The sequence below is a fragment of the Schistocerca serialis genome, chromosome 9 (assembly GCF_023864345.2).
Source record: "Schistocerca serialis cubense isolate TAMUIC-IGC-003099 chromosome 9, iqSchSeri2.2, whole genome shotgun sequence".
Taxonomy (NCBI): Eukaryota; Metazoa; Arthropoda; class Insecta; order Orthoptera; family Acrididae; genus Schistocerca; species Schistocerca serialis.
In genome coordinates this window covers 149765059-149789549 of record NC_064646.1, presented here as the reverse complement: position 1 = coordinate 149789549, position 24491 = coordinate 149765059, and the positions used below count along the sequence as shown (strand labels likewise).

At 41.9% G+C, this 24491-nt stretch overlaps 1 protein-coding gene across 1 annotated transcript in view; it reads right to left on the bottom strand.

The window, feature by feature from the left end:
• The window catches only part of LOC126419433 (chymotrypsin-like protease CTRL-1), a 192202-nt gene that overhangs the window by 69600 nt on the left and 98111 nt on the right, over positions 1 to 24491 (bottom strand). The window contains exon 4 of the mRNA XM_050086622.1: positions 4963 to 5087. Within this exon, the coding sequence (XP_049942579.1) occupies positions 4963 to 5087 (125 nt within the window). The remainder of the gene's footprint in view (positions 1 to 4962; positions 5088 to 24491) is intronic.

Genomic DNA, 24491 nt, shown 5'->3' with positions numbered 1-24491 from the left:
TAAACTGGAAGTCGATTCCTCCTTGAATATCTTCTCCGACGGTAAGGCATGGCTGTGTGTACAGTGCGGCTGCCTCGAGTCAAATGAACATGCTGTTGCCTCACGAGCGAGACTGGGCCCCCTCCAACGGATGTGGCCAGTGATAAGAGCGCAGGCAGCCAATCAGCGCATACCGGAAGGGCGTTGCCGCACCGGAAGTACACATTAACTGCGGATCGCTCTCTGTTAGAACTAGAGCGCGATCCGGCGCGGGACAGCGCCAGCGACCAAGTCCCTTTCAAGGTCACCCGCCTTGCACAGCGTTGCGTAATAACTGCATACAGCCAGGAATCGATATTCAACAACATCACGGAAGACGGAACAAGTGATTCGGAAAGCCTTCGGAAAGCCGCAGTCCAGTAGCTGAACTGCCTCTAACGGTCTTCTAAGATGAGTTGTAAAGTAAAACAGATGTTCTGTAGATGTACCGTAGAGGCTATAACGATCTGTGGATGCGCGTTCTGGGAGCTTACTGGATAAAATCACCAAGAGAAATGAGAGTATCACAGATGGAATACAAGTACATCTGTTCGCCTGGTATGGCCAAGCAAAGAGAATGACGGGTGACATACGGCAAAAGAAAATTTTGATGTACCATCCTCAGGAAAGCAGAAGAAGAAGTAGACCGGAGGTTGCTGGTTCGAAGGGAAAAAAGAGGCCATGAGGAAAAGAGAAATAGCAGAAGGCGATGACGGATACGAAGGTACACTGTCCACTCGCACTAACGTGACCACCTGTCCAAAGCCCGAATAAGCAAATGTCAGTGTGGAGACCACTGCGAAGTTTGCAGAAGAGAGTCTACGAGTTATTGAAAGGTACCGTCGGGGATGCAGCGCCGGCGGACTATACAGTAGTACTCAGCTGTCTAGCTCTCTCGATTGAGGATCCATGGTGTGTATAACCCAATCGACGTGATTCCACAGGTTCTCGATTGGGTTTAAATCCTGAGAGATTGGTGGCCAGGGGAGTACGGTAAACGCGTCCTTGTGCTCTTCGAACCGCGCACATACACTGCCAGCTGTGTAACACAAGGCATTGTCCTGCTGGTAGATGGTATCGTGTCTACGGAAAATAAACCGGATGTAGGGGTGGACATGGTTCTCAAGGGAGATGCGTACTTCTCTTGACCCCTTGTGCCTCCCAATATGACGTGATCACACACATAATGCGATGAAAATATTCCGCAGCCCATGAGGCTCCGTCTTGGTTGCAGAATGTGTGCATGTTTCACGGCTTGCATGCCAACGGTCAACTGTCCGATGGGGCACAAAATGTGATTCATCTAAAATAGCCACCTGTCGCCACTCATTGCACGTCCAGTTGCGGTACTGGCGTGCAGATTCCAGACTTCATCACTGGTGAACAGCAGTCAACATGGGTGCATGAACCAGGCGCCTACGGCGATTCCACATACTCAGCAGTGCTTGCTGAGCTGCCGTTGAGAGCACACTGTTGGTAGCTCCTTGGTTGTTCTGGGCAGTGAGTTGCTCAACAGTTACACGTCAGATAAATCGCTCCATTTCCGCATTAAGACAACGACTGCATAGTTACACGCGTCCCCTTTACGCCCTTCCACCTTCTCGCCCCCCCCCCTCCCCCACCACCACCCACCACCTCGCCGCACGCATATTATACTCTCTGCCGTCTTTGAGTGTTTGTTGCATGTTGGCATCGAATAATGTCGATGGTCACAGGTCACACTGATGTGGACAAGTCAAAATATGAACAGTAGCATAGGCAGTGACTTAATTCGTGTTGTAGAGTATAATTGGATTGTGATAATTCCTAGAGAAACTTCCTTCCAGATAGAAACAGTGTTCCGGACCCAGACTCGCACTCGGGACCTTCACCGTTCGCGGGCAAGTATTCTACCGACTGAGTTACCAAAGCACGCCCCTCAACCCCCCCCCCCCCCCCCCTTACTTTAGTTCCGCCAGTACCTCGTCTCCTACCTTCCAAGCTTCACAGAAGCTCTCCTGCGAAACTTGCAGAACTGGGATATTGCGGAGACATGGCTTAGCCACACTCGGGGGGATGTTTCCAGAATGAAATTTTCACTCTACAGTCTGAGGAGCACCACCCGGCGAAAGGCAAAGATTCCGATTTCGATTCTCGGTCCGGCACACCCTTTTAATTTGCCAGTAAGTTTCATATCAGCGCATACTCCGCTTATAGATCGTGGTAACCGTCCCTAGATAATTAAAGCTAATGACTTGTTCGATCAACACGCCATATACTTCTTTCAGTCAATGATTTTAGACATTCAGATCGAATATTATCTATTCCTTCTTCTTAATTTGATATCATGTCTTCCAGAGCTGTTTTAATTTCTAATACTGGGTCGCCTATGTCCTCGTTATCGATTGCAGTCTCCTCTTCCGTCACGTCATCAGGTGAGTTCTGCGTCTCAGAGAGGCCTTCAGTATACTCTTTCCACGTACCAGCTCTTTTCTCTGCGTTTAACAGTGCAATTACCATTGCACTCGTAATATGGCGATCATTGCTTTTAATTTTATCGGTGGTTGAATTCACTTTCCTACATGCTGAATCATTCCTTCCGACGATCTTTTCATTTTCGATTCCTTCACATTTTCCCTGAAGAAAGAGTTTCTACATGAGCCTCCTCATAATTCTGTTTAATGCATCCAACTCTGCCACATCAATTCTGGTCACAAACTGTAAATTACATAAAAAAAGACTGAGCAGTTGAGCGTCTCTATAGCGACCACAAGGTATATTACCTTTATATCACTTTATATTTTACTAAGATTTTTGGTAATTATCGGAGCCCTACACGCATATTCAATACATTATGCAAAGTATGTCAGTATATATATCACTACGGGTAATATAGATACTGCCTACAGGAAAATTAAAGAGACTTTTGGAGAAAAGAGAACCACTTGCATGAATATCAAGAGCTCAGATGGAAACCCAGTTCTATGCAAAGAAGGGAAAGCAGAAAGGTGGAAGGAGTATATAGAGGGTCTATACAAGGGCGATGTCCTTGAGGACAACATTATAGAAATGGAAGAGAACGTAGATGATGATGAAATAGGTGATACGATACTGCGTGAAGAGTTTGACAGAGCACTTAAAGACCTGAGTCGAAACAAGGCCCCGGGACTAGACAACATTCCATTAGAACTACTGACAGCCTCGGAAGAGCCAGTCGTGACAAAACTCTACCATCTGATGAGCAAGATGTATGAGACAAGTGAAATACCCTCAGACTTCAAGAGGAATATAATAATTCCAATCCCAAAGAAAGCAGGTGTTGACAGATGAGAAAATTACCGAACTATAAGTTTAATAAGCCACGGCTGCAAAATACTAACACGAATTCTTTACAGACGAATGGAAAAACTGGTAGAAGCCGCCGACCTCTGGGAAGATCAGTTTGGATTCCGTGGAAATGTTGGACCACGTGAGGCAATACTGACCCTACGACTTATCTTAGAAGAAAGATTAAGGAAAGGCAAACCTACGTTTCTAGCATTTGTAGACTTACAAGGAGACGGCACGACCGTGGGGTCGGGGATTTGTCCGTAATTTTGTGTGGTGAAAGAGGACCCCTAACACCTCACGTGGTTAAAATATTAGCACGCACTACCCGGAAAATCCCGGGAAAAATCGATCCAAAGTTTATTAGGTGCCTTATGAGCATAAAATTTTAGTACACTGCCGAGCCGCCGTCTGGTCTAAGGGCAGTTCCGCTTGGGACGCGACAGCGATCGGACGTGTCGGTACTTCCGCGTAGTCGTAGCGCCGCAAGCCATGTTTATAGAAATTCTTGGATTGTGACCTGTGATATTCTAAGTGCTTCTTCACTACCGTCGTACACAAGCTTCTTAATTTACTCACAGCGGTCTCGACCGCTCATATAGTGCAGTTACGGCTCCCAGTGTACCTCGTAAGAATACCCTGTGTTTTGCATTTGAGAAATCTTCCAGGAATGTGCAACCGAGTTCTCTAGAAATCCATGACTGGATAGTAGATATTATTGGCATCACATCCGATCAGGTCCACACAGCATATCATGACATGGCGGAATACTGTTTCTTTGTGAAGTTTTTAGACCAGATACAAGTGGAGAAAATTTTGGTGAATACTGGTGGGAAAGCAGAGTTCTGACATCGTGATCAGTCGGTGAGTACAGTTTCAATAACTAAAGCTGACATTGAGTATAAACAAGTGCGAGTGTTCAATTTGCCACCTGAGGTTGAGAACTGTTTTCTTAGAGATGTCCTCACCAAATACGGTGACATCCGATAGATTAGAAACGAAAAGTGGTCGAGCCGTCACAAACTCCAATGTTATAGTGGGGTTCGCTCCGTTGACATGGCCGTTAAAGTCAATATCCCATCCTATATAATGGTTTGTGGTTATAAGGCTCATGTCATTTACGAGGGACAAGTAGGCACTTGTTTTATCTGTAACACGAGTGGCCATTTACGAGAGGATTGCCCACGGCGCGTTGTCGTACTTCGAAACAATCTGCAACAACGACAGAGATTAACATTGGCTGATGTCCTAACTCAAAATCAGACGCCTTCTGTGACTGACTCCCAACCGAGTGCATCTGTGTCAGAGGACAACGATCTCGGTAACGGCACCTTCCCACCCTTGCCTCAAAACCCCGTGGCCAATCACCCCTTCGCCACCGGTGTTGCATTATCTGTCGGTAACAAACGACGACGTACTAGTGACGGTAGTGGTTCCGGCGACCAGGTAGTAAAAAATCAAACCGATGACGCGGAGCCACGGGCCTCCACACAGGACACGCATGTGTCGGATGGCACAGTTACCACCCGTCAAATTCCCATTCAACCGCCCGACGCAGAAACTGACAATACGAGGGCAGTCGAGTGTTTACAGTAATCCGTTCCGATGCCGCTTGTCGACTCGCCACAGGTGACTAACACACAAGAGGCGGCAGTCAGTCAACTGCAACTCGTAAACACAGCGGATGAAGCACACGGCGTAGAGCATAACATAAATAGCCGCCACCTCGAAACTGCTTCCAAACAACACGAGGACCCGGACAGCTGTATACAGACAGCCATTGCGGCTCCAAACAAACACAGTGAGCCTACTGAAGCCGCGTCTTCGGACTTGCCGTCACCCGTTCCGAAGCAAGGACTTTCACATACTGCTTACAGCCATGACTCGCCGACTCCGCCGTCTTCTATGACACTTCGGACGACTGCGCGACGGCGAAATAAAGTGAAACCAAAGGACTCTGTGGCTGGAAGTAACTCAAAAAGTAAAGTCAGAGCAAAAACTGGTACAAAACCTGCGGATGTAGGTTCGAAGTCCGACGGTGAGATGGACTGGCCTTCCTACGCTTCCCATCACTCACACTCTATCCATACAAGTCTCGGACGATCATGAGTCAAGGTTATAAGTTTTTGTCCCTGAACATTAATAGAGTTATGACAGATTTAAAATTAGCAATGCTACGACAGTTTATCTATGAGTCCGAAGCTGATATAGTTCTGTTATAGGAAGTGTCTATCTTAAGTTTTTATGTATCAGGATTTGCAACAATCGTAAAAACCGTGGCGGACGGGGGTACAGGTACGGCCATTCTATCAAGAGACGGAATACCAGTGAGTAATATCGAAATGTTGGACTCCGGTAGAGGCATAGCTTTCCAAATTTTTGACGTCACCCTCATCAATATCTATGCTCCATCTGGAACGACCTTAAAATCAGAAAGAGCTAACTTCTTTAAACAAGACATCATATACTTGTTACGCCGCAACCCAACCCAGCTGATAATTAGTGATTATTTCAACTGTATGATCCACAGGAAAGACCAATCGCCAAACTTTAATTACTGTAGGGAACTACATGATCTGGTGCGTCACCTGCAGCTGAAGGATGCGTGGGAACTAAAATTTCATACCCTGGTAAAGTACACGTACCTGACCACCACCGCATGTAGCCGTCTAGACCGTTTGTACATCTCTGAGAACATTTGCCAACATATTCTGGACGCCGATGTCATTCCGGCTAGTTTCTGCCCTCTGTGTCACGATAAATCTGGCCAAACAGCACACTAAATGGCATAGGATTCCGTGGAGCCTAAATGTTCCTATTCTCGCCGATGCCTTGCTACAAGATGTCATCTCCACGACATGGGCGGATTGTCTCAAGCAATGCTGCAGATATCCGAGCAAGATAGCCTGGTGGAATGCTGTGGTCAAGCGGAAAATGCGATTATCCTGAAGAAACTACAGTTGGCAACGGGCGCAAGATGTCAAACGCACTATTGATGTTTACCAGACAGTTCTGCGAGAGTTGTATGCGACTACGACACCAAGCAACAACGAGCTGACGACCATCAAACAAATAAAGGCGAAGCTTATAGGCATAAAGCGAACGCAGCTTGAAGGACTGAAGATCAGATCTAAAGCAAAATCGCTTCAAGAGGACGAACTTGCATCGCTGTATCACCTCATAAAACATCGTGCCCATCGCAAGCGAGCTTTTATCGGGGAGCTGGACACAGATGATGGACTCCGTTTGACCCGACGGAGTGGTATTCTTACTGCAGTTTACCGGTACTTCACGGATCTGTACTCGCAATGCGATACATATGGTGATGACGGCGCGCTCTGCCAACCGTAGTCACGCCTGCTGACAACTCGGCGGTCGTACACGATTTTGTTCCAGACGAAGTCCTTGAACTGACTTCTGGCTCGCCATCGAATAAATCTCCTGGCGCTGATGGTTTGCCACGGGAATTTTATGTACGTTACTGGCCCATAATCGGGCACGCATTTACAGATGTTCTCAATGAAATGATGCGAGGGAGTGACGTGCCGGCCGAAATGAAGGAAGGCCGAATTGTATTGACACCAAAAAGCAAACACCGAAAAACCTTAGATAACTTCCGACCTATTACTTTACTCAATTTTGATTGCAAAACCTTTGCCAGAGCACTCAACAGCAGATTGTCACCGTTAATGAAGCAAGTCATTCACAACCACCAATCATGCTTCCCTGGTCGCACTATTATGACGCCCCTTTCGGAATATAGAGATGTAATAGCCACAGCGTCAGTCACTAACGTGAATCTCGCATTGCTGACTTTTGGAAAGCTTTTGATAGCGTCCGCCACGAGTACCTCCTACAGCTACTGCAGCGGTGTGGTTTTGATCAACGGGTTATTAATGTCGTGCAGCATTTCGTCACGGGCATTACAACGAGAATCAGCGTAAATGGACAGATTACTCAACCCATCGAGGTCCAAAGAGGAGTGCCGCAGGGGAGCCCTCTCTCCTTGATGTTATTTGTTTTATCGCTCGAGCCGCTCTTACGCTCTATTCATGACAAACTTGCAGGCCTTTCAATCTCCGGGACGTCCTTCGTGGTTCGTGCTTACGCCGACGACGTCGGAGTGTTATTGCGCAACGACGGAGACGCATCAACCCTCAAGACCGCGGTAGACGAGTACTGTCGTGCTTCCGGTGCTAAAATCAACGCCGGTAAATGCACCTTTGTCAACATTCGAGGATTCGACGCAGTTATTATACCTTGGGCGAAGCGTGTCGAAGCCCACACCACTCTGGGGATGATTATCGACAAATGCCCGCTAAACATGAATGCAAAAAATTGGAAGCATGTCACCAATAAAATGCAAGGTGCCATCTATGAAAACAATTGGCGGTCCGTTAACGTTCTCCAACGCATACGACTCCTCAGCAGTTATATATTCAGTATAGCGTACTATATGGCTCAACTATTTCCAGTCCCCAAGATGCAGGCCAATCACGTGATGAAACTCTCTAATAGATTTATCTGGCAAGGGCATCTGTTCAAAGTGAAATACACCACGCTGACGTTTTCCAGACAGGCCGGCGGACTCAACATGCCTGACATTAGCCGAAAGTGTACTGCGTTATATATTAAACGAATCACCCATTTGTTGGATAAGGAACCTCTCAGCGTAACCAGTTGGCTCTTCCGAACCTTACAACCCACCGATATGCACCCACCCATTGATGTAGGTAAAATACATTACAAACTACGACATGTCAAGCAGCTTTTTCTTGAAGTAAGCTATATTGATGGACATTATTTCTCGCAGGATTTACCGACGACGCACCTGTTATTAAAAAGATGGACATCTCCAAAAGTCCGGAATCCCATTGAACATAAATACCCGAGTGTTCATTGGAAGGCGGTTTGGGATAACATAAGTTTAACCGTCCACACTGCTGAAGTGGCGTCCACATGGTATAAAGTGGTAAACGATGTTATACCCACTAATGAAAGGTTGCATAGAATCGGTTTAAGTGACAGTGATAAATGCGTCCGCTGTGGTCTGGTCGACACCTTACGCCATCGCTTCACTTGTGGCGGTCATCTCATTAACTGGAAATGGGTGCAGCAGAGGCTGGGCCTGATTACCCGCAGCAGCCCAGCCAGCCACTGCACCGACATCCTGCTCTGGCCGGACACGAAACATTTTCCCGCTACCAAGAACAACACCGTGATGTGGCTGTTAGGACAGTTTGTGACATATATCATCATCCACAATAGTGAAGATAATCTCATTAGTTTCGAGGCTTACATGAGAACTGCACGTTGGAAGATGAAACGTTACCCAAATTTCAGGAAGATGTTTGCTAACATATTAGACATAATTTTTGAAAAACAAGGCGTAGGGTAATTCTCGATGCCGGTAAGGACACAAATCACATGCAAGACTATGTAGCGATCAAATTCACAACGAATAAGGGGTTACACCTGTTCCTAGGGCTGCTCCCGACTTCTCAATGGTGTTATTAACTTCATTATGACGTTTTCATTAATAAATATTTCCTGTGCATCTCTTGTTATCCGTTTGTATGCTCCAAATGACTTTGAGTTTGGACGGTTATGAATCAAATGACAGAGCTGCCATTCTAGTTAAGACAGTCAATTATATATATGTTTGCGTTTTGGTTCTATGTCTCTGTCTGGACTGAAGAGGCTATTGTCAGTTTACTATTTTTGTTCTATTTTGTAAGCTTACAAATGGCAATATATTGAAAAGTGTTCTTCAGTCTATTGTAGGATACAATTCGTGTTGGAACAGTTCCAGCACTTCATTATTTTGTTTTTGTGTTTATGTACATGTATGGTTGTTTTAATAAAGGAAAAAAAAGGTGTTTAGGACTCGGATTCTTACGCCAGAGGTCTCGTGTTCGATTCTTCCTCTGGCACTTTTTTTTCTGCTGTTTCATTTTCTTTGGTTATTCCACCAATTATTCAGAAAGTTTCCCAGACCTACATTATATTTAACAAATTAGTTACATTATTGAATAAAAATTATTTTCTTTTTGTCCAACAACACAATTCATGGCGGTGGGTTTTCTATTTTTCATTGCAAAGTATATGAGGAGGAACATTGCCTTTTTAATCAGAATAACAAAGTCGATTGGGAAACATCAATTTTTATACATATAATAATTATAAACAAGAACCGCAGTGGTAATTATCGTAAAAGCAAACAAACCAATAATTTTTGCGACATCTTTCGCAACATATAAAAGCGGAGTTTTTACAATAACAGGGCGTTTGCAATAAATCTGTACAAAAAAATGCCCCATTAACATTTACGAAAATCTTTCGAGTTTCTGACAATTTTGAGGCAACCAGGCATATTAAATGTCTCGGAATATTGGTGACGATAATTGATGGTGAATTATAGAATGAATTTTTATACAATCTTCCCGGGAATTACTTTCACGATTCTCCTGTAAAAATGCGCTGCAACTTTGCAAGCAACAGAAGAAAAAAGAAAGTGCCAGAGGAGGAATCGAACACGAGACCTCTGGCGTAAGGGTCCGAGCACTAACCACGTAGGCCAGGCGTCGGCTCGGCAATGGGCAAAAATTTTACACTCATAAGGCACCTAATAAACTTTGGGTCGATTTTTCTCGGGATTTTCCGAGTAGTGAGTCCTAATATTTTAACTACGTGACGTGTTAGGGGTCCTCTTTCACGACACAAAATTGCGGACAAATCCCCGACCCCACGGTCGTGCCGTCTCCTTATTAGAGAAAACGTTTGACAACTTTGACTGGAATACTCTCGTTCAAATTCTGAAGGTGGCAGGGGTAAAATACGGCGAGCGAAAGGCTATTTACAATTTGTACAGAAACCAGATGGCAGTTATAAGAGTCGAGGGGCATGAAAGGGAAGCACTAGTTGGGAAGGGAGAGAGACAGGGTTGTAGCCTCTCCCCGATGTTATTCAATCTGTATATTGAGCAAGCAGTAAAGGAAACAAAAGAAAAATTCGGAGTCGGAATTAAAATCCATGGAGAAGAAATAAAAACTTTGAGGTTCGCCGATGACATTGTAATTCTGTCAGAGACAGCAAAGGACCTGGAAGAGTAGCTGAATGTAATGGACAGTGCTTCAAAGGAGGATATAAGATGAACATCAACAAAAGCAAAACGAGGATAATGGAATGTAATCGAATTAAATCGGGTGATGCCGCGGGAATTAGATTAGGAAATGAGACGCTTAAAGTAGTAAAGGAGTTTTGTTATTTGGAGAGCAAAATAACTGATGATGGTCGAAGTACAGAGGGTATAAAATGTAGACTGGCAATAGCAAGGAAAGCGTTTCTGAAGAAGAGAAATTTGTTAACATCGAGTACAGATTTAAGTGTCAGGAAGCCGTTTCTGAAAGTATTTGTATGGAGTGTAGCCTTGTATGGAAGTGAAATGTGGACGATAAATAGTTTAGACAAGAAGAGAATAGAAGCTTTCGAAATGTGGTGCTACAGAAGAATGCTGAAGATTAGACGGGTAGATCACATAACTAATGAGGAGGTATTTAATAGAATTGGGGACAATAGAAATTTGTGCCACAACTTGACTAGAAGAAGGGATCGGTTGGTAGGAAATGACCTGAGGCATCAAGGGATCACCAATTTAGTACTGGAGGGCAGAGTGGAGGGTAAAAATCGTAGAGGGAGACCAAGAGATGAATACAGTTAGCAGATTCAGAACGATGTAGGTAGCAGTAGGTACTGGGAGATGAAGAAGCTTGTACAGGATAGAGTAGCATGGAGAGCTGCATCAAACCAGTCTCTGGACTGAAGACCACAACAACAACAACATGTCAGTATATACAACCTTTCCTCCTCTGACCTTATGAATAAAAAGCTTGAATGAGAGTGTACAAGACAAATTTCAGTATCTAGATCTGTGGGAGTGAAAGTAGTCAGTTACTGTGGCAGAATAGCCAACCCTATGAAGCACGCCCCAGGTAGCAAAGAGGTTTATGTTCGTCTTGGAGGTACCTTTTCTACAGATTGGTACCACAAAATTGGAAGCTCTCTGAGCACTTCGGGAGGAACGGGACGCGTGGTTTCCAAAAGAGTTCGCTCGGCAGTGCTCTGGGAGACGCGAGGCTTGCGACACCGACTAAGTGTGCCTATTCAAAGTTAATTCATTGTCTTATTTTTGTAGATTTCAGTTGCAGTCAAAATTAACGTCTCGACATTATCGTTCGTTGCCCGTTGAACAACGTATAGAATTTTTCTTGTTAATTTCGGAACATTATAACCTGTTGCACTCAACCACATATGCAAGACAATGTTCTGGTCTGCCTTTGTTCAGACATGTGGACTCGTAATGAATCTTCTCAGTTCAGTCTTATTTAGTTCAAGGGTGATCTCACGAGTATGGTATAATTGAAGTGATTTCTGAAACTTCGACATGTCATTGTTGTCTCGATACTTGTTAGTATGGATCTGAGAGCCTTACATTCATAGTTCGTGACTCACAGTAATGTATCCTGTCCAATTACCACTCATTTTATGCATTTTTTTTTGTGACGACCACGTGTTTGCGGGTTGTGAGAATCGTTACATGTCACAGTCACGGATTTTCGGGACAGAACTTCCAAACTAGTTTCAGAATTCTTCTGTGGTGAAACTATTAATAGCTTTTGCTTATGGATTAATTCTTGTTCACTTGCTTCGTGCACTCAATCCAAGGGAACGACCGTTTGCCAACCATGCGCATACTGGTTAAGTATTTTCTTCATCCTTATATCTGTCCTGAATATGTATTATATGTGTATATGTGTGTGAATGCCGCCATTGAAAGACTCCTCTGCCCCTCCTGTATTTAATAAATAATGATGAAACGTGCTGGGCTGCCCAAGACGCAGTTGTAAATGTAATTCTGTAACTCAGCGGAGAGTGTTACGAAGAATGGCAACCATTGCGCATTTGTTCAGCTGTTCTTGAATAAAAGTGATATTTTTACCATACCACATGCTTGATTATTGCAGTTCCATTTTACGTCCTACTGCTATCCGTTGTGCAACAAATAATTACGGTCAAGTTACTCATATAACATTTATTCAACTATCATAATGTGCAGATCCGGCAACTCAGTTCATCTAAACATCAAAGGTGCTTCTTTCGTGTAGATCCAATAGATACCACATTTTTATGGACACCTTCATCACAAGCACCGATCCCCAACCAGATCTTTCACCGACAGATACCCTTCAAATTGAACCTTGTCTGTCCTGCACTTCCTATTTCTTTCATTCTTGAGTGATTAATGTTGCTGGGTTACTATTTTTTGATTAACGTTTTTGTACTACATCCTTTGAACATCTACATGGATACTCTGCAAATCACATTTAAGTACCTGGCAGAGGGTTCATAGTACCACCTTCACAATTCTCTATTATTCCAATCTCGTATAGCGCCCGGAAAGAACGAACACCTATATCTTTCCGTACGAGCTCTGATTTCCCTTATTTTATCGTGGCGTTCGTTTCTCCCTATGTACGTCGGTGTCAATAAAATATTTTCGCATTTGGAGGTGAAAGTTGGTGATTCGAATTTCGTGATAAGATTCCGTCGCAACGAAAAACGCCTTTCTTTTAACGATGTCCAGCCCAAATCCCGTATCATTTCAGTGACACTCTCTCCCATATTTCGCGATAATACAAAGCGTGTTGCCTTTCTTTGAACTTTTTTGTTGTACTCCGTCAGTTCTATCTGGTAAGGATCACACACCGCGCAGCAGTATTCTAAAAGATAACGGACAAGTGTAGTGTAGGCAGTCTCCTTGGTAGATGTGTCACATTTTCTAAGTGTCCTGTCAATAAAACGCAGTCTTTGGTTAGCCTTCCCACTACATTTTCTATGTGTTCTATCCAATTTAAGTCGTTCGTAAGTGTAATTCCTAGGTATTTAGTTGAATTTGCGTCCTTTAGATTTGACTGCTTTATCGTATAACCAAAGTTTAACGAATTCCTTTTAGCACTCGTGTGGATGGCCTCACACATTTCGTTATTTTGGGTCAACTGCCAATTTTTGCACCATTTAAGATATCTTTTCTAAACCGTTTTGCAGTTTCTCTTTATCTTCTGATGACTTTATTAGTCGATAAGCAACCGCGTCATCTGCAAATAACCTAAGACGGTTGCTCAGATTGTCTCCCAAATCAGTTTTACAGGTAAGGAACAGCATAGGGCCTATAACACTACCTTGGGGAACGCCAGAAATCACTTCTGTTTTACTCGACGACTTTCCGTCAGTTACTAAGAACTGTGACATCTCTGACAGGAAGTCACAAATCCAGTCACATAACTGAGACGATATTCCATAAGCACGCAAATTCACTACAAGCCGCTTGTGTGGTACAGTGTCAAAAGCCTTCAGGAACTCCAGTAATACGCAATCGATCTGAAATCCCTTGTCAATAGCACTCAACACTTCACACGAATAAAGAGCTAGTTGTGTTTCAAGAACGATGTTTTCTAAACCCCTGTTGACTGTGTGTGAATAGACCGTTTTCTTCGAGGTAATTCATAATTTTTGAACACAATATATGTTCCAGAATCCTGCTACATATCGACGTTAATGATATGGGCCTGTAATTAATTGGATTACTCCTACTACCTTTCTTGAATATTGGTGTGACCTGTGCGACTTTCCAATCTTTGGGTACGGATCTTTCGTAGAGCGTACGGTTTTATATGTTTGTGAAGTACGGAGCTAATGCATCAGCGTACTCTGAAAGGAAACTAATTGGTATACAGTCTGGACCAGAAGACTTACCTTTATTAAGTGATTTAAGTTGCTTTACTATTACAGGTACATTTACTTCTACGTTACTCATGTTGGTAGTTGCTCTTGATTCAAATTCTGGAATATTTAATTCGTCTTCTTTTGTGAAGGCATTTCGAAAGGCTGTGTTTAGTAACTCTGCTTTGGCAGCACTATCTTCGACAGTTTCTCAATTGCTATCGCGCAGAGAAGGCATTGATTGTTTCTTGCCGCTAACATACTTCACATACAACCGGAATTTTCTTAGATTTTCTGCCAGATTTCGAGATAAAGTTTCGGTGTGGAAACTGTTATAAGCATTTCGCATTGAAGTCCACGCTAAATTTCGTCCTTGTGTAAAAGATCGCCAACCCTGGCGATTTTGTGTCTGTTTAAATTTGACATGTTTGCTTCGTTGTTTCTGCAACAGTGTACTGATCCTTTTGTGTACCAAGGAGGATCAGCTCCGTCGTTTGTTAATTTATCTGGTATAAATCTCTCAATTTCTGCCGATACTATATCTTTGAATTCATATAGTCTACACTTATATTATTAATTTGGAAGGAATGGAGATTGTCTCTCAGGAAGGCGTCAAGGGATTTTTTCTTGAGTAGGTATATTTTTCGTTTATTTTTGGAGGATTTGAGGGTTACAATATCCAGTTTCGCTACGACAACCCTGTGTTCACTAACCCCTAGATCCGTTTTGATGCTTGTTATTAACTCAGGATTATTTGTTGCTAAGAGATCAAGTGTGTTTTCACAAGCGTATACTATTCGCGTGGGCTCATGAACTAACTACTCGAAATAATTATCAGAGAATACATTTAGCACAATATCGGGTGATGATTTATGTGTGCCTCCGGAATTAACCATCGATTTCCGTCAACATATCGAGGGTAAATGAAAGTCACCACCAACTATAATCGTATGAGTCGGGTACGTCTTTGAAATCAAACTCAAGTTTTCTTAGAACCTTTCAGCAACTGTATCATCTGAATTGGGAAGTCGGTAAAAGGATTCATTTATTATTTTATTCCAGTTGCCAACAATGACCTCCGCCCATACTAACTCGCAGGAAATATCTACTTCAATTTCGTGACAAGATAAACTACTTCTAACAGCAACAAACACTCCACCGCCAACCGAGTTTAGCCTCCTATCCATTCGGAACACTGTTAGGTACTTCGCAAAAATTTTGGCTAAGCTTTTCTCCGGCTTCAGCCAGCTTTCAGTGCCTATATCGATTTGAGCATCAATGCTTTCTATTAGCGTTTGGAGCTCTGGTACTATCCCAACAGAGCTACTACAATTTACATCTATTATACCAATGGTTCCTTTATCTACATTCATCCTGCGTTCAACCTGCACTCTTTGTGACTGAAGCCCTTCTCGTGTTTTCCCGAGACCCTCAAACCTAAAAAACCACCCAGTCCACGCCACACATCCCCTACTACCCATGTAGCCGCCTCCTGCGTTTAGTGGACACATTACCTACTCAGCGGAAACCTAAACCCAACCACCCTTTGGGACAAGCCGAGGAATCTGCAGCCCACACGGTCGCCGAACCGTCTGAGCCTGTGATTCAGACACTCCACTCGGCTCTGTTCCAGAGGTCCGCAATCATTCCTGTAGACTATGCTGCAAATGGTCAGCTCTGCTTTCATCTTGCAGGCAAGACTGGCAGCTTTTACCACTTCCGTTAGCCGCTCGATACCAAAGGGAATCTCTTGAATCCAAAGTGACACACATCATTGGTACCAACGTTAGCAACCACCTGCAGCTGGCTGCACCCTGTGCTCTTCATGATATCTGCGAGGACCCGTTCCACATCTGGCATGACTTCACCCGGTATGCACACGGAATGCACATTGGGTTGCTTTCCCTTTTTCGCAGCCATGTCCCTAAAGGACCCCATAACGCGCCTAACGTTGGGGCTCCCAGCTACCAATAATTCCACCCTGTGTGATTGTCCGGATCTTGCGGGCTGAGAGGTTGCCTCTGAAACACGACAGACGACAGCATCTGGCACAGCGACAGTGTCAGCCACAGACAGCACATGTAACCTATTTGCCAGACAAACCGGGGAGGCATTACGTGCGGCCACCTGGGAAGTCTTTCGCCGCCTGCTACGCCCTGTGGCGACCTCCTACTCAACCACAGGTGAGGGGTCAACCTCAGTGCGAGCAGTAACTGGGCTGGCCACCGGTGAGGACCGATCGGAGGACTCGGACGTGCTGGACGTCCGTTGGATCCCCACAGCCTGAAGCTGAGCGCGAAGTGTCACTAACTCGGCTCGCATCCGCACACAACAATCGCAATCCCTGTCCATAGTAAAGGCCATGGGAAACTAAACTATGCGGATAAATGGACTATCGGCACGTGCTGCGCAACTATACTGTAGATCCTGACGAAAACGCAGGAACTGTGTCTAATAAATTTGATTAATGCGCAGAGATTCAAAAACCTAACTACTGAAGCACTCAGGTGAAACGAAATTATTCGTCCTTGATTAGGAACTTGTAATATGTCACAATATCGGTTTACTTTCCGGCTCAAACGAAAGCGCGAGAACTGTGCTATTAGATATTAAGTAAACTCGCAGAAACTCGAGAAACTTAACTATTAAGGCACACAGATGATATTATGAAAATTCGCTCCTGGTTAGGAACTCGTAAAAGTCACAAAATCGGTTACTTCCACGTTGCTGCTTGTGTCTCGGCGGGCTGCTACTACCTCATTGACTTTGGTAAATCGATTGAAGTATTTTCCTTCCTCGTACCTATGTCCCACGTCTGTGATTTCCCTTTTTAGTACGTCCAGTCCTCTTCAAATGAACTGCCTGCTATGATATTCCTAATCGCAATATTCACATCCTTAGTTAATCTTCGTGTGATATTTGTACTCAAACGTTGTTTAATCGGGTGTAGAGGTACTAATTGCTCAAAGAAACAAAAATGAAAGAACTTTAGATCTGCGTTTTTGTTTGAACGCCATCTGATTCTGCCTGAGCATTCCTCCCAAACATTGCTAACTGTGACAAGGTATTGTGCCTTTACCTTAACCGCATAAAAGGTATTCTGGTAAGAACAACGACAAAAGGAGACAGCACCAAGTACTGCCCTCTGCTGATTTGACAAAAATAGCTATGTGCTAATCACATTGCTTCTCCTAATTTTGCATTCTACAAAATAACTTTTTGTAGTCTTTCTCGTAGAACCAACAAAAAATATCTTTCTGGATGTGCTTCAACTTCGGTTGACCATTTTAAATCAAAACCTATAGACTTCTATAACTGTATAATGGAAGAACTATCCCATGGTTGTGAGACTTTTATATACAGTGTGAGTGATTATACTGTTAACGATTACTTTATCCTTACGTTTCTCTGTAAACTAACGAAGAATGTTGTAAAATATTCATGGCTCTAGCATACGTTAAATATAACTGATTATAATAATCTCATAAAGAAAGTCCTGCTGAAAGAGAAAGGAGATTAGACGGTTGTACCTTGGAATACGCTTTCAGTCTTTCGACAATCGCCAGTTCTGTGATAGAGGTTTAACAGTTCTTCTTAATGGTACAGTGGCATTCACTTTATGCGTGCTGCAGCCTTTTTCTGAATTTACGAAAATCACTTCGAAAAAGTAGGGTTTTCTTAAATGTGAAAAACTGTTCCAAGGCGTAGCATGGTCGTACATCAGGGAACAAATATTTTAACTTAAAAGTGCTTAAATTAAGAAAATCTTGTCAGAACCATATTTAGTGATATGTGTGTTACCTTATAACTCTGCTACACTCCAATAATCATTCAGAAAAATCAAATGAAGAAAAACTATTATCAGAAACCAGTTCCAAGCTAAATACATTTTGAAACTGAATCTATTGGTAATCAATACAAATTTCCATTTTCAAGAGAGGGAAAATAGTCAAGACATTGAAAAACTTAGTTCATTTGAAAATATTACATGTTCCACAATCGAAGAACTTCCGTTTCAGGGTACAAGATGTCGCACGGCTGACGAAGTAGGGCTTAAACGTCAATATCCATACGTTGCCTAATGAGTTTTAAAAGTATAATTAATTTTACGCGCCATAAAATTCTGTAATCCTCAAAGTAGCTTTAGTTTAATATTTTGTACATTGCTTTAATGTATATAATTCGTATTATTTACAAACGCTGCATAAAACGCAACCTGATGCGTCACAACAGTAAAAACAATGGAAAATGTCGGAAAACGTTTATGGCGGCCTGTAGTGCACACTTTTTCATGTGAGTCTGCAATCGTTCATTAGAGTGAAACACCGACCATGAAGCACCCTGTGTCCCTAAGTACACTATCAGCCAGGTGTATCACTCTCCCTTGTCCCTGATATGAACCTGTACAAAATTACACCTATCAGTAAGACCTACACACTTTTGATACTGATATGGCCTACATAAAGTCCTATGTCACAGTAAAGTAAGTATTAAAATCTGGCTGTTACAGCAAATGTATAAAGAAACTTAGTTAAAATGTTTTGTGGGGCCATACATTAAGCAGTCGAATTGTGTATTGACGGAAAAAAGCAAGCATCCAGGAACAAGTTATCCCAGTTTGCAATTATTCAAACTGAAAAGCTTTCTCTTAAGAGTTATGGGATAACGAAACGAGGTTGCCAAACAATGATCAAGTTATCTAAGAATTCTATTTATGTTTTTCGATCTAGCTGCTTGAATCTTGGTCAGAGAGGTACAAAACTACTGAAGTATTTAGGTATCTCGTGAGAGTGGAGAGCTTAGGCAGGTGTGGCTTCTCAAAGAAGCGGATTTGTGCCCTGTCTCCTTTTCTTTCTCATGATGATGTTTAACGCAGATAATTCGCAATGTAAAAGACGACAGTAACTGCAGTATATGTGTGTAACGTCCTTCGTGAATTCAAAAACATTCATTCTGCAATCTCATTTTACGCCTTAACTACAGTTATAAAGTACTAGGGACGCTCAGTAACTAAAGCAACTCATTTTTTTCTGAAAGAGGGTTGGTTTTGTTCAGAGTTCCAATACGCCATATTATTCCCCACTCTTTTGGCTACAAAGCCCTACTTTTCAATACAATCTCCGTTCAGTTGGAAGGCCGTGCTCTAATTTATTGGGTGGGCCTGTTTTGCCTGCACCTCATAACTCTACTGGTCGATGTCAGAGCCAACGTATTGCTACGTAAGTAACCTCTCTATCATCCACGTACTGCTTCATCCATCATTGCACCAAACAGATGGAAGTCGCAATGTGCGAGATGTGGGCTGTGGGATGGATGAGGAAGAACTGTCCAATGAAGCTTTGTGAGCTCTTCGTGGATGTGCAGACTTGTACGAGGCCTTGCGTTGTCATGGGAAAGGAGAGGTTCGTTTGCATTTATGTGGCTACGAGCACGCTGAAGAACAACACTGAAGGAGTCCCAGCCGCGTGCGGCCGGGCAGCACGCGGCTGATCGGACGGGTATGTGGTACCTTGTTTCGATGATGACAGACGCCTCTCCCAACGACTCACCGTGCTTTTGTTGACTGACGAATTTCCTTTGACATTCTGCAAGCGCCTGTGAATACATGTGATGCTCTGGTTCTCCGCCAAAACAAAGTCAGTGACAGCTCTTTGTTTTTTCCGGTTTTGTGACTTTCAGAGCATTTTCAGTCCGCTACTCGTTCATCACGATTGTTTCTCTTACAAACAAGTAACATTTTCTTGATTTGGAAAATGTCTGTGGACGTTCGCAGTTTGTGATTAGTTATATGTCGTCTTTTTATTTAAGGTGCTCAGTTTTGGGGTAGCGCCAATGAAATTCTTATTGATGCTTCAAAAAGCAAATAACTTACGATGAACGAACTTCTCAGTTATCAGCATGTTTAAGATGTAAAATCGAGATCAATTATAGCTGTTGAAAGGGAAGGTTGCTAATGTAATTTGTCTTTTTCTTAATTTATGGTGTTCAGGCTGCAGTCTATGCTTCTGGATCTTATTCATAACTACATTTTTGACCCAACCCCAACTTACAGAAGTGGCAATGAACCACATTGTCATAAACGAAAGGTATTTCGGTCCGTAATAAACTTAGTGGCACCGGCATCGTATCGTTGAAGCACAGTACGTACAGCTCAAATGAAAAACCCGATCTAGAAATATACTGGCTATGGAGACGTGTTCATCCCGAATGTAGTGTAACTGAGACTAACTAACATCACGCAATACATTTGGCTCCAATGCGATCAGCTTACTTCCTATAGTGGCACAGAATTATCTTGCGAAACGTTCTTGATATTTTCTGTCCACTTCCATTAAATATTCTGAATTATTCTCATTTAAAATATAACATTGGTTTATTAAATTCATATTTTTGAATACATTAAGGTCTATCCACCTAGAACTACAACTAATCTCGTCTTTCACTTTGCCTCCCATAGCTATGTTTGTGGCAAAAGATAGAGAATGAGGTAAACCGGTTCGCTAGCTAGCCTATAAAATGGTCTCTTTGAGAAGGGGCAGACGCAGTAATTTTTGAGTCTAACCTCGTTGGAGATATAGACAGTGTGGTGCAGGAGATGTTGGGAGTGGTAAGTGGATGGAGCTTGAGGGACGTAAATACTCATCAAGTCTGAAAACTTTTACTCAAGACACAATCCTGCAAACCAGAGTGCGGTAACACAATAAACCACGTAAGGGGACGTTACTTGCACTGAAATCCAACAAATACGCGTCAACTTAATATCTAACATGAACTTAATATCTAACATAAAATTTATACCAACGTGGCAAAATTACTGGCCCTTGAAATAACTTTACAAGAACGGAAGAGCACAAGGTAAAATAATAACTGTACCACTAATTAAGTATAGATGTTTGACGTAACAAGTTACGGATGCAATTCACAAATAAAATGAATCGCTTATTATTGAATGTCCTTTTGTCACAAAATCCAAATTATCAAGAAACAAAAAGAAACTGTTTATTTCGTAAACTTCTTAAACAAAATGAAATTTCCATGTGTAGTGTAATTTTAGATATTCTCAGAACTCTTAATTATTTTATTTCTTCATTAATTTACTTATTTTGAAATTTCTTCGTAACATTTCACCATTTCTTTCTTTTTTGAAAGTCGCTGACATGAGGCATTTCACAAACAAAGATGAAGAAAATTTAGTGCACTTGATTTTCTCGAAGGAAATTGACACTTTAAATCAAAGAAGAACATATTTTATTTACGTCATTTACTATTGGCACAAACTATATTTAAAATACATATAAATATCTACATTTTTATCAGAAAAATAGCAGTACAACATTTTTGTTTCTGGTTATTTAGCTTTCCGTTTTCGAACTAAAACAAGTCAGACTGTTACCGTAACACAAGTAAATAATTTGTATTTGTGTGCCTAGGTTTATTGTTTGAAATATAAAAACTATAATAATATATTGCTACAGATGTAAAAGTAAACTTCTTCTTATTATTTCAGTCCTACTTTCATAGTCGACCGCTCTAACAACTCATTGTAAAACCAGCTATTTTCACTTTGTACATAACGAAAGAAATTTTTAGCGTCATTAATCTTTCCTTTGAGATTTGGCCTTTCGTCGTCATAGACCTTTTGCGTTGATAAACTGACCTCATTTGTGAGAAATAAGCTGGTATGTTTTTCTCACGAATCCATCAATGAAGGCAGATTATGAGACTCCTCTTTTCAAAGATAAATTAATGTTATACCGATACAGTAGAAAATTCCCTTTTTTTCGTTTTTTTCTTAATTTCTTCAGAAGCTGAAGTTCTTTTTCTTATTCAGTAATTTTTTTTAGTTGGGCCACCACTTCCGTAAATCGAAAATATATTCGGTTTGAACAAGATCAACAATAAATTTCTCTTGTTATGTCGAGGACAAAATGAAAGATGCAACTTCTTGAACAGTGTAGTACCTGTCTTTTCTCCCAACTTACCTTAAATTATACCAACATCCCTGTCACAGGCTACATAAGAATGGCCTCTGATTGGTAGCCTGCAGATTACTTTTTGAAATCTGCTGTCATTAAGAAACATTAACAATCTTATCATAACATAATTCTTGTTCTGCCCAGTACAGTTGTCACCATACAGGTAGAGTTCGTCAACAGCAGAGGGAACAGTCTCACCGATATATCTCAATAAAAAGGTGCGTATTTCGTTATTTCCCTTTCGTGCAACCACCTCGTAACACACATTGAAGTCAAATTCTTGTTCTTAGTCTTATGCACACTAAAAGGAAGAACGGACAGTTGTCTGTGATTGTTGGTAGCGAGACGTTTTATATGTAATCAAAACATAAAAGGAGTGCGTTTTCATGGTTGGTACAGTACTCTTTAGTATTCGGCAAACTGCTGTGAGGACGGGGCGTGAGTCGTGCTCGGGTAGCTCAGATGGTAGAGCACTTGCCCGCGAAAGGCAAAGGTCCCGAGTTCGAGTCTCGGTCCGGCACACAGTTTTAATCTGCCAGGAAGTTTCAAACTGCTATAAAATTTATCATTCTTCCATTTATGGACAAGGAGCTGTCCAGCGGCTACTCTTTTTTCAGTATCATTGAGCTGTGGGTTTTTAAGTCTCACACTGAACTGCTCACACTAACAGTGCGTATCTATTTAAAACCTACCAAAACAATAATTGAAATGTTCCTTGTGAATTTTAGAATAATAATTGTTTACAATCAGAATGTGTTAAACTGCATTTTTCTTTGAAGAAAAATGCATCATTATAATATCAAGCTTTGAGTCTAAGTACATTATTTCCTCGGTAGTATAGTGACCAGCCTTCACAGGAAATGAATTAATGTGATTGTGAATCATGTCTATAAAGTCGTTGGGAAACGATTGTTTTGCTGTCCCCTGGGATCTCTGCGACCATACCGATCAGTAATGACTCTTTTAGCTTTGACATTCTCATTTCACATGTACCATACAGAGTTATAAACGCTTCTTTACATACCTTAATTCTTGATTATCTAGTCATTAAAAAATTGAATGAACTTGCATGATCCGCGGAGTGACTGAACCTAGGTTTCATTTCAGCTTCCCCATTATCTGCTATAGACCTAAGCCTAGAGCGTTTGGTGTTCACGGGAAATGCATCTACTAAGGAGTGGAAAAGCAAGTCTTGTTCATTTTTGCTGTTAAAATCTCCATTTTTGAGTAAGATATAAGTTCGGTCATATTCAGTTAGTTTATTGAAAAATTTCAGTATGCACCTGGAAGAAACTTAAAATTAGCTTACAGTAAGAGTATGTTCCAGTACTTATGTGCAAGGCATTTCTGTTTTCTGTGCTTCCACAATGTTTCCTTCGTAGTTAACATGCTCACATCGAGTAATTCTTGCTTTCCCTATTCGACTGACTTTGTGGCTCACAGGCCTACGAAGACCCTTGATACGCTTTTTATATACGTCTAAATCAGCTTCATTAGCACTTTCCCCTCTCACTATCTGACGTTGTTCACGTCACTAAGACAACGAACACTTTAAAAAGAATATTTCACAAAAAACTAAAATGGAAGTTGCTTTGCACAGTCACAGTGTAAATGAGAAGAGAATGCACAGGAAACTGTGACAGAGAACGAATGTGGCCAACACAACAGAACTAAACAAACAGAAAAGCGCAGGTTTCCAGCACGGCCGCAACACTTCATATTTTGAAAAGACACCTTCTACATGACTAGACGGCTTCCTTAAATAAACACATGTTTCATATGGTCTAGTGACAGTATTGAATCCGTGTGACGAACGACCTTTTGTAAATAAACAACGTAATCAAGCGTAAGATTCCGTTTTTACACAAAATTGATTCTATTAAAAAATGTGACAAGAGGTCTTTCATAAATAAGCGTTTTAAATGGGAACTAACACAAAAACGAATAAAGCTCACAACTTAAACATCACAGAGAATGGCCTACATTATGCTGGAATATAAACCAGATAGACATATCTAGCAAAAACCAACGGTAGGCTAATTGATTAGGTATAAGGAAATCGCCTATTTGAAGACAACGATAATGTAAGACAATACTAAAGATGGCTGTTACAACTTTCAGTAAGTTCCAAATTAATGAACTACACAGTCAATCAGTTGCGATTTTTATTTATTTTTTGTCTTATCGCAGGTTCCAAACCCTCTAAGGATATCTTCCTCAGAAGATCAAGGATTAACTTGAATTACATTATGTAGAACTTGACATATTCATAATGTTCTGGGGCTCTCAAGTCATATGCAGATAATATTATTAAAATTAATTGCAAATGTAAAATTAAAAACAGGTGTAACTATTGAACAGACAAATGTTCGAGCTTGTGAGACAACACAGTTAATGCCTTCATGGAAACAT